Source organism: Channa argus, chromosome 3, assembly GCF_033026475.1.
Source record: "Channa argus isolate prfri chromosome 3, Channa argus male v1.0, whole genome shotgun sequence".
NCBI classification, from domain to species: Eukaryota; Metazoa; Chordata; class Actinopteri; order Anabantiformes; family Channidae; genus Channa; species Channa argus.
This window is the reverse complement of record NC_090199.1, coordinates 21,764,278-21,773,525: the sequence shown is the minus strand read 5'-3', so window position 1 is coordinate 21,773,525 and position 9,248 is coordinate 21,764,278. Positions and strand designations below refer to the sequence as shown.

Here is a 9,248-nt window from a genome sequence, read left to right as displayed (position 1 = left end):
CCCTCAGATCTGCTACTTTATCCAGCCCTCCCATTTTTATATATTTAAGCAGTTTTTTTCTCCTTTTCACTTGGTCATGTTTGACCTTTCCATCCAAGACCAAAGAAATCAATTGAAACATAAAGGAAATGTGATGCATGGTTTCTGTTCACTATATAATATAAACATTTAGATCCAAATGATGTAAATGTATCCAAAAACAGGACCTGTTCATCTACATACAGCGGACTGCAACACAGCAGCAGTTAAAACCAAACCAACCTCGTTCTTGTCGGGTGGTCACACAACGGCATTCAGAGCACACATGAGCTCAACTCATAAAACAGGATGATTCCATAAGGATCTCTCCTGTGTGTACACGTGTTTTCAGTTTTCAATCTATTCTGTAACCTCTAATGTCACTGTCCCTCTGCTGTGTGGCACACAAGAAATTTTGTGTTTGTTTTATTTATTTTTTAATTCAAACTATGGTAATTTCGTATATGTGCACACACAAAAACACATTCATATGCTTGCACAGACATAAACACACACAGCCCCAGTACATCTGCAGTAAGACTGGATCTGTGTGCATGACCTCTGTCTCTTTGAGTGAAGTTTTGTAATGATCTTAGTCATGGCACCACCTCGCTGGAACTCTCCAAGAAAAGAGATGGATTATGGCCAAGCCTTTAAAGGCAAATATTCAAAGAAAGATTAAATGTTGTAACACTTTAAGTTTAAACATAACATAAAACAAATCATACAGTGAATAATTTGCATTAAGTGCACAGTGAAGTGTGTAATTTGGCAATATTTTTATAGTTTTATTCATCTGAGGCTATTTATATTACAATTTTCCTGTTTTTGTAGACTTGAGTGTGGTTCAACAGAGACAAGACATGAAAGACATTGTAAAGTCTTTAGAAGTGGCAGAAGTGTCTTTTTAAGTCATCTAATTTAATGACTCTAATAAAACATATCTATGCTCTAAATATTAAATAAGTCACATTGTTATAACTAACTCTTTAATTTACTAATAATAATTTACCTCTTAAATATTTTTACTGCTTTTATGGTTGAAGACAGTAACTGTAAGATGTGACAGTTGTTGTAACAGCTCACTCTAGTGGAATGAATCATTATTACAGTTCATTATTATTTACTATTACCATCAAACATGTTATTTACATACATTATATTTAACGTCACATCCAACACATTTAGAAAAAACTCCCTGTTAAAATACACAACACATAGTTGAATTCAGATACAGCAGGTGACCCAAGAAAGAAACAATCCAGAAATCCCTATAATTTTAATTATCTAAAAATACAATGTGACTAATACTAATGTCATTACTAATATCCACCATTTGTATTATGACCAGTCAAAATGCAATTTCAGATATCTACAGTTGGATTAGGACTAGAAACATTGCAACTCATTATCAATTCATATATCTGTTTAGTTTGTGCCTGGTGTACATGTAGGTGAGGACCTTGAAGACCATTACAAGCTTATACATCTGCTTCACCCTTCAAGCCCTACAACCTGGTGAGGACTTTGTATTCCAGTATGATTCCAGATTTTAAATGTGGACACTGTCTCTGGATGAGCCAAGCCCCAAACAGACTGCTGACATTTCCTTTGTGGCCTAGTTTGCACAAATGCCCTTGAGCTCTTAAGATTCCTCGATGGGGCAAAGCCTTAAATTAAAGCAGCAGTTTACACTTCTTGATTGTTTCATTTCAAACTTTTTGTGGTGGTATGGTTTTGTTTTACTGTAATTGAACTGCAGGCTACTCATAGATGAAGCTACTACACTATAAAAAGAATTGTTGATGTTCTAGAAATCAAAAAAATAAAACAATACACCAAAAGAATATTATTGTAAAATTGTGATTGTGCCTGTGACGGTCCTGTCAGCTCCTTTTGCTTTTGGTAATTAGAAAACGGATGCTGTGACAGTTCCACCAAAGTCCAAAGTTATGAGGGAGGTTCAGTGTCCATCAGTTGTCCATATGACTCTCAGTACCAGAACAACCTGAAGTCCATCTGCAGAGGAAACCAGCCGTCCACATGTCTGCAGCAGGCAGCAGTCACCTCTGACAAAGGACGAAATGGCCAGTTCAGTCTTACTGATGACAGGTCTACAAGCTTCACAGTGACCATTACCAGTGTGACCCAAAAGGATTCTGGGTCGTATCTTTGTGGTGTCCAGAGAAACACTGGCCTTGATGTTTTCTCTGCCATTGATCTGGAAGTCAAAGGTGAGTAGCTGGGAGAGACTGGGACATGAAAGCAGCCCTGGAGTCTTTGTTTTAGGAGGGTTGGGGCATAAAGACTAATGAGCGCATCTAAAATATTAATAACTTTAACTACCTTCAGACCCCAAACACTGCATTTTGTTACTTTTTGACAAAGACTCTGCTAAAGTGATACAATGAAGAGAGGACTTTTCCTTCTACTGTGAGAAACAGTTCTCTGGTCATTGGTTCTTTACACTCTATTCCTGTCCAGTTTGGCTTCGTTGGTTCCTCTACTACTACTACTGCTGCTGCTGCTGCTGCTGCTGCTGCTGCTGGCTTTACCTCCACCAAATAATTCAGTTACTTTTCTGTCCTCGATTGATTCACTTGATTTGTTTTCTCAAGGCCAATTTTGTGTGCAAGTGTTCCTGTTTCCTGTCTGCAGGAACACCTATTGCTCAACTTATCTAGCATGCAACCAAAATCATTTACCAAACACAAAAAGCACATTTACATTTTACGTTTTAATTGTAAAAAAATTGTTGCAAAAATGTAAATGTGTGTTTAAGAATATACAACAAGTTGCACTTGTTGAATTAGTTTGTGTAAGTAGCCATCAACCATGATTCAGTACCTCTCCGCACAAGTCGGTGTATTTAAATAGAGTAAAGATTATATATGAGTAATGTTAGTCGATAATATGCACATTTTGTGACAGTATACTAGAAATGTTGCTTGGTTGTATGATGGTTAATAGGTCAGATGTCCAGGTTTGATAGCACGAACAGATTAGCAGTGAGAGGCCACAGATCTCATGTTATTTTAGTAAAAACAGGATATGAAAACTATGAGTTATATGGTTTCACAGCGTCACTAGATAAATGTGTTGGCCTCAGTTCAAACATGTTCTGTTGGTTTAACAAGAATAATTTCTGTTTCTTTCCCTGTGCTTTTTTCAGTCATTTAGATCTAATGTATGTTTAGAGCTGTCACTATCAGAAAAATCACTTAAAGCCGCACCCATACAGTCCTGATTATTTTGATTAGATTAGTTTTTAATTGTTTTAAATATGTCTTGGAATCTTCAGTAATTTTGGTCAACCCTCCTGTCTAACAGAGTGGTGCTGTGTGAAGTCAAATCAACTGAGCGGCACCGTGGGACATCCACTAACTATGCAGTGTCCATATCCCCCACAACATAAGACAAACAGGAAGTTCCTCTGTAAGGGAGACAGTCACAGAAACTGTACAGATATGGTGATGAGTTCAAGCAGCTCAAACCAGACTGAGCACAGGTTCACTCTGCAAGATGACATCTCCTCCAGCTCTTTCTCTGTGACAATCAAAGAGCTTAAAGCAGAGGATGCTGGGACATACTGGTGTGGTTCAGACTCTCAGTGGAGAGCTGGAAACTACAGCAAGATTCAACTGTCAGTAGGTAAGAATATGAAAAGAGCAACGCAACTGCAATGCTGCTGATTACATGAGAGTTAAGGGAAAGTGGATGCATTTTAATCTTGGATTTATTGGTTTACTGGCTCTTTGGGTGAGCAGAAAATGTTATTTTCTATTGTGAAATCTGCACAAGAAAAATATTGGAAGACGAAGTTCACAGAACAACATGTATCAAACTGTATCTAGGTGATATAGACTGACAGATCTGAGCACAGATGCTTAAAGTGATCAGAGCAGTTTGAAGCAGCATTTAGGAATTCGAGTTTTTATTAGGAGAAACAAGTCTGATCTGATATGGATAACTGGTCCTTGCAATGTACAGCCACACACACACACACACACACACACACACACACACAGAGAGAAACTGTAATGTCCTTTATTTTTCTGTGATTCTCCAGGAGCCGAAGACAACCAAATGAACACCACAGAAGTGAAACAAAATTCATTTTTGGATGATGTAAGAGAAAAAAACATTGCTGTGACTGTATGGGACAGAATGAACATCATACACATGATTTTACTATTAGTGTGGCTCAAAATGTAAAGATTGTTCTTGTGGGTGCCATTTAAAATGCAAATCAAACAGTAAGTGCTACTCACTTTTAGATTTTATCTAAGAGCTCATTTTATCCGTTCATCAGACTGTTCACCAAAGATATTTCATTTACTATAATGTATCAATGAATCAATAAAATCAACCAAAACTTGATTTATAGAGCACTTTTTGAACAAATTAATGCAATTTAAAGTGGAAGATAAAAGGTGTACCAAGAAAAGACAATAAAAGCCAAAAATAGTCAAAAAAGTGTGTTTACAAAATATATAAAGAGAAACTGACAATAATATAATAATGTAAGACAAAGAAAAGCAGAGATTCTATTTAACTGTGAAATTAAACAAACTATGTTGATAAATTCTGTTCATTAAGAAACCATGAAGTATTTCCAAATTTATGTATTTCCGATTTTTGTTACTTTATTAGATTATAAAGCATGCTGGTAAATTAGATATATTTGCTTAATTTTGGCTCTTACAAAATGTTATATATACATATACATATATATACGTGTGTGTGTGTGTGTGTGTGTGTGTATATATATATACACACACACACACACACGTATATATACACGTATATATACATATATATACGTGTATATATAAATACGTATATATATATATATATATATATATATATATATATATCCTCTTAAGACCAAAGCTCTAATTTGTGTAAGTGTCCATATATGTGGCCAAGAGGTCTCAGTTAAGTAGAATTAACTACTATGGAAATATAACCCAAAATGTGATGTACACGCATGTGGACGCCAGGTTCTAAGAGTATATATATATATATATATATATATATATATATATATATATATATATATATATTTCCATCACAACCAATGTGAGAGCTTTAACCACCTCTAGTTTTTGTTGATTTTTACATAAGCAAGTTAAGTAATTTAATAAGAAGCAGAATTCTAAATAGAAGTTGACTTGAAGAAAAAAGGCTAAAAAGGAATTTGTAAGGCTGCACAATTCAAGAACTGAAACTGAGAGACTAACATTTGCAGCCTGCGATAATACTTATTGTGGGTGTAATATTCTTTAGATAAATATTATCATTGTGCACATAATCGATCCGTGAATTAACAGTGTAAAGCTGTTGCACAACCACCATCAGCTGTATTTTCTGTACTTCTTCATTGTACATGATATAACTATATGCAATAGTTCTTTTCCTCTCTGTTGTTAAACAAAGCTGCACTAATGGCCATTTCTCTGTCACTGAGCTTCTCCGTGTATTAATTATACTGTACAGTATGTTGATACACACAGTCTGCTCAATTTAAATTAAATTGTGTAATTACACCGTTTCCAGACCCATTTCTTGATTTATTTGAATCATTTTGTGTTTGTGTGTGTGTGTGTGTGTGTGTGTGTGTATGTGTGTGTGTATAAAATTTCTAATCTTAACTTAGTGACAGGTAGCTGCTGTGACTGATCAGTGGGACTGAGTGATAAGAAATAATATTTTTAGGGTCATTTACAGCCCACGTTTAGTGACCTAGGAAAAGAGCAAGTCCACACAAAACGTAATTTAGACAAAATGTTATTATATAGCTAAGACTAAGTAACCTAATAATTACTGCAATGTGTAAGTTGGTGTTGGATTTATGTGATTTATGTGTGAAGTTTAAAGAGATCAGTGAGAATTAAAGCAAGACAACAGAATTGTTTCCTAAAAAATATTAAAATGGATGATTTGTCAGTTTTTAATCATGAAAGTGAAAAACAACAGAAGAGATTCTGTTCTCTACTGCTAAACTTCAAGCCTTCATGTTCACGCTCCTACGACACAGCACAATACAAAGCAGCAAAGCTGACAACAGACACTGTTACACTATCCTCTTCAGTATCCAGACAGTTGTGAAATTGTTGGGTATCGTTTGCGGTGGGTCATACACTTGTCTCTGTCAATGAACAGTGAGTAGGTTTTACAGTTAATGTCCTTCTCCAGGGCCACGCGTGACTCCTCCAGGTGGGACAGGGAGCCTCTGGCCTCACTGAGCTGCTGCTGCAGAGACGTCAGAATAGCATCGATTTGTCTCACCTCCCCCTCCAAACTAGTGACACAGGCACCCAAAAGTGAGATAGAGAGAACGTTTGAATTTGTTTTTTTTCTGTTTCTGTGTCTATGTTCATCTCTTCGTGCGCGTGTATGTGTGTCTGAGTGTACCTGAGTTGAGGTTCATCCCTGCAGAGCTCCATGTTGGGTCTAAGGGTGCGAAGGTAAAGTCTGGACTGAGCAACTCTCAGCGGAGCCTCTTTATTATGGATGGCCTTCTGTAGAGCAATGATGTTCCTCTCCTGGACCCCTATCTGCTCCAAGACCTACAGACACACGATCATACAACTGATACTCAATCAATCAATAATAACAAATAAAAAATCACTCTCTCTACTTTTGCAAGCTTTGTCTCCAGCTGGGTCTTGGACTCTATGAGCTCCCCACAGCGCTTGCTGAAGGCTTTGTCTACACAGGAGCACTGGACTCGCAGATCCTCAGTGGTGTCCTGCAGAACTCGCTCCACCAGCAGTCTGGCACACACAAACAGCCTAACTAAGTTTACTGAAAACCTCAAAAACTTTGCAACGGTGTTACATTCAGCTTCATTCATCACATCAGAGGTCATTAGCATGACAGTCTGAACAGCAGCACACTCTGACCTGAGACTGTTGGTGGCCTGCTCCTCCCGAAAAGCCTTGTTCAGGTTGTCCTGCGTAAACCTTTTCCACGATGCGCGGTTACACACCCTGCAGCAGAGCAGAAGCCAGTAAGTGCAGTAGGTGAGAGGACAATTAACTAATTTTAATGGGATCCCACTCACTGATCTTGCATGGTGGCTGAGCTTGGGTGGTGCATTGTATCTGGGCTCATGTTACTGTGTCTTCCAGCGTGGTCATCCAAGTTGTAGGCCTCATACTTATCAGACCAGTCCAGCTCTAACATCTGCTTGGCCTCTCTGTTCATCCTGGCACACATCAATGGAGGGTCAGTTCACACCTCAAGTGAGGTAAATCAGTCATTCAGTATAACTTTCAGTAAACACTCACTTGATCTGAGTGACAACCTGAGCTGTAGTTCTCTTCAGAAGAGCCTGGACGCCTCGGATCAGGTCCACTTCCTGTAAAGCACACACAACCCTCTGCGGTTACAGTATTAGACACTTGATCGTGAGAGTATTTCAGCACACAACCAAAATACAACCAATGACTAATTATTATGTCCACTATTAATGTTTCTAGTTTTTCTGATTAACCAGTCAGTCCTTGGGGGTGAAAATTCTCATCCCTGTTTCTTAGAACCTAAGGTGACATCATGACATGACCTACTGTCCCACCAACAGTCCAACAGGCAAAACTTACTAAAGTTTAATGTCATATACTGTAAAAGAAACATTAGTATGAACACGATTCTAAAACGGGTAGCCCACATCCACCTGCTCTTTAATGGACTACATTTATCATATATATGAGTATTAGTAGATCAGATCTTTGTAGTGAGACAATGGACATTTGAGAAATCATCAAAATCATCACTGTCTGAACTGTGGACTGACTAATGAATGGCGTAACTGTTCCAGTTCTATTGTTTTATTTAGAAAAAGAAGCGAATTGTTTTGCAGTCAATCTTCACCTTCAGGAGCTCCTCTTCCACGGTGTCTCTGACCAGATCTGGTCCTAGTCTCCTCGTCCTGCAGTTCAGATTATCGGTGGCGATGGCATACGGAGGCTCGGTAGCGTCCAGCGCTTTCTCCAGCCGCGTCTTCAGAGCCAGTAGTGACTCGGTGGCGGCCAGCAGCTTCTCGATGTGCCGCTGCAGCTCGGACTTCCAGCTGTGGATCTCTTGTAGTCTTTCCCCAAGAAGACGTGTTCCCTCAGCCTGGGTATTTAGTGTGGCCGCCTCGGTGGTCTGGGACAGAGTCTTGGAGTGTAGCAGGATCCTCTGAGCTTCATGGTTGTCGTTACTGGCCTGTCGGAGGATACTGTGGTAGTTGGAGAACCACTCAGCTGGGCTGTATTTAGCGGAGCGGAACCCCACGACATCGGAGCCTGATGCCTGCGGCAGCCCCGGCTCTTCCTGCTCCACAGGAGGCTCTGTCTCCGGGACCCCCTGAGCCACAGCTGTGCTGTCATAGAGTGGCTGGGACACTAACACCTCAGAGCTCATTTTCTGACAGTTCAGTCACATGAAAAAGCACTTCAAACGTTTTCAGCGGACAGAAGATACTGCGCCAGTCATGCACGGTGTCGACAGCCTGAAAGAGACGAAGCTGTGTGTTTGTTTGGTGTTGCCTTGGCGACACGTCGGCAGGAGCAGCACCAACAGGCTCAGTTCTGACAAGTGCTACTGAGATAATGACATGTTATAATGAGATAAAAAGCTGCAGGCTCCACAAACTCAGATTACACTCTGTAATAAATACTTAATATAACATGTGATCAAGTGAGTGTCAAGTGTATGGAAGCGTGTCGGGCTTGTATTTCAAATGGCAATTAATACTGTATTTCATGTGACAATTCAATATTATTCTTATTATTCTAAGTTATTGATATGAACAGGCTAACGCTAACGGTACCCCGCTTTATGCCCAGTGACAGCCGGGACTGAATCCAGCACCAATTAGCCATTATCTTAGGGTTTTAGGATAATTGGTGGATTGATTTAAATGATGTTGATTTGATCTTCTGCGTAGATGCATCCTTACATCGTTACCGGTCAAGCCAAGAAAGGCACAGGTAGAACATGCAAACTGCCCCCCGGCCAGCTGGGAGAGTGGGGGTCCAGATGAGGGTGCAGCGCTTGGTGCTGTAACCAATCTTGCACCATGATCCCTTTATGTAGGCTACTTCTGTTATGAGATGTTTCAAGCTTGTTGTAATGATGCAGACAATGTTGCATTTAAGCACAGTCTAATAAACCACTCACCACGCGATAATTAAAACAATAATTCTCCAGATGGTCAGACTGAAAATGGGTCTAAATGT

The 9,248-nt window shown here is 39.2% G+C and overlaps 2 protein-coding genes across 2 annotated transcripts; one reads left to right on the top strand and one right to left on the bottom strand.

The window, feature by feature from the left end:
- The first annotated feature begins 616 nt into the window (after positions 1-616).
- On the top strand, positions 617-4,783 carry LOC137123225 (polymeric immunoglobulin receptor-like). The gene is made up of 4 exons (XM_067496611.1): positions 617-677; positions 1,932-2,252; positions 3,349-3,669; positions 4,088-4,783. The coding sequence occupies exons 1-4, from the start codon at positions 617-619 to the stop codon at positions 4,231-4,233; spliced, it is 849 nt and encodes a 282-aa protein (XP_067352712.1). The 3' UTR covers positions 4,234-4,783.
- Positions 4,784-5,957: 1,174 nt separating this feature from the next.
- On the bottom strand, positions 5,958-8,921 carry tekt4 (tektin 4). The gene is made up of 7 exons (XM_067497878.1): positions 7,897-8,921; positions 7,314-7,384; positions 7,088-7,231; positions 6,927-7,013; positions 6,662-6,797; positions 6,436-6,590; positions 5,958-6,322 (listed from the first exon to the last, which is right to left on the bottom strand). The coding sequence occupies exons 1-7, from the start codon at positions 8,428-8,430 to the stop codon at positions 6,109-6,111; spliced, it is 1,341 nt and encodes a 446-aa protein (XP_067353979.1). The 5' UTR covers positions 8,431-8,921; the 3' UTR covers positions 5,958-6,108.
- Positions 8,922-9,248: the final 327 nt, after the last annotated feature.

What these genes read in the sequence shown, in the direction of transcription:
- LOC137123225 (XM_067496611.1), top strand. Translation starts at nt 617, where the DNA reads ATGGCACCACCTCGCTGGAACTCTCCAAGAAAAGAGATGGATTATGGC. An exon ending in TTATGGCCAAGCCTTTAAAG is followed by an intron (nt 678 to 1,931) that starts GCAAATATTCAA and finishes TTTGGTAATTAG; the next exon opens with AAAACGGATGCTGTGACAGT. An exon ending in CATTGATCTGGAAGTCAAAG is followed by an intron (nt 2,253 to 3,348) that starts GTGAGTAGCTGG and finishes CCTGTCTAACAG; the next exon opens with AGTGGTGCTGTGTGAAGTCA.
- tekt4 (XM_067497878.1), bottom strand. Translation starts at nt 8,430, where the DNA reads ATGAGCTCTGAGGTGTTAGTGTCCCAGCCACTCTATGACAGCACAGCT. An exon ending in CAGGTTGTCACTCAGATCAA is followed by an intron (nt 7,232 to 7,313) that starts GTGAGTGTTTAC and finishes GATGTGTGCCAG; the next exon opens with GATGAACAGAGAGGCCAAGC. An exon ending in TGGAGACAAAGCTTGCAAAA is followed by an intron (nt 6,591 to 6,661) that starts GTAGAGAGAGTG and finishes GTGTGTCTGTAG; the next exon opens with GTCTTGGAGCAGATAGGGGT.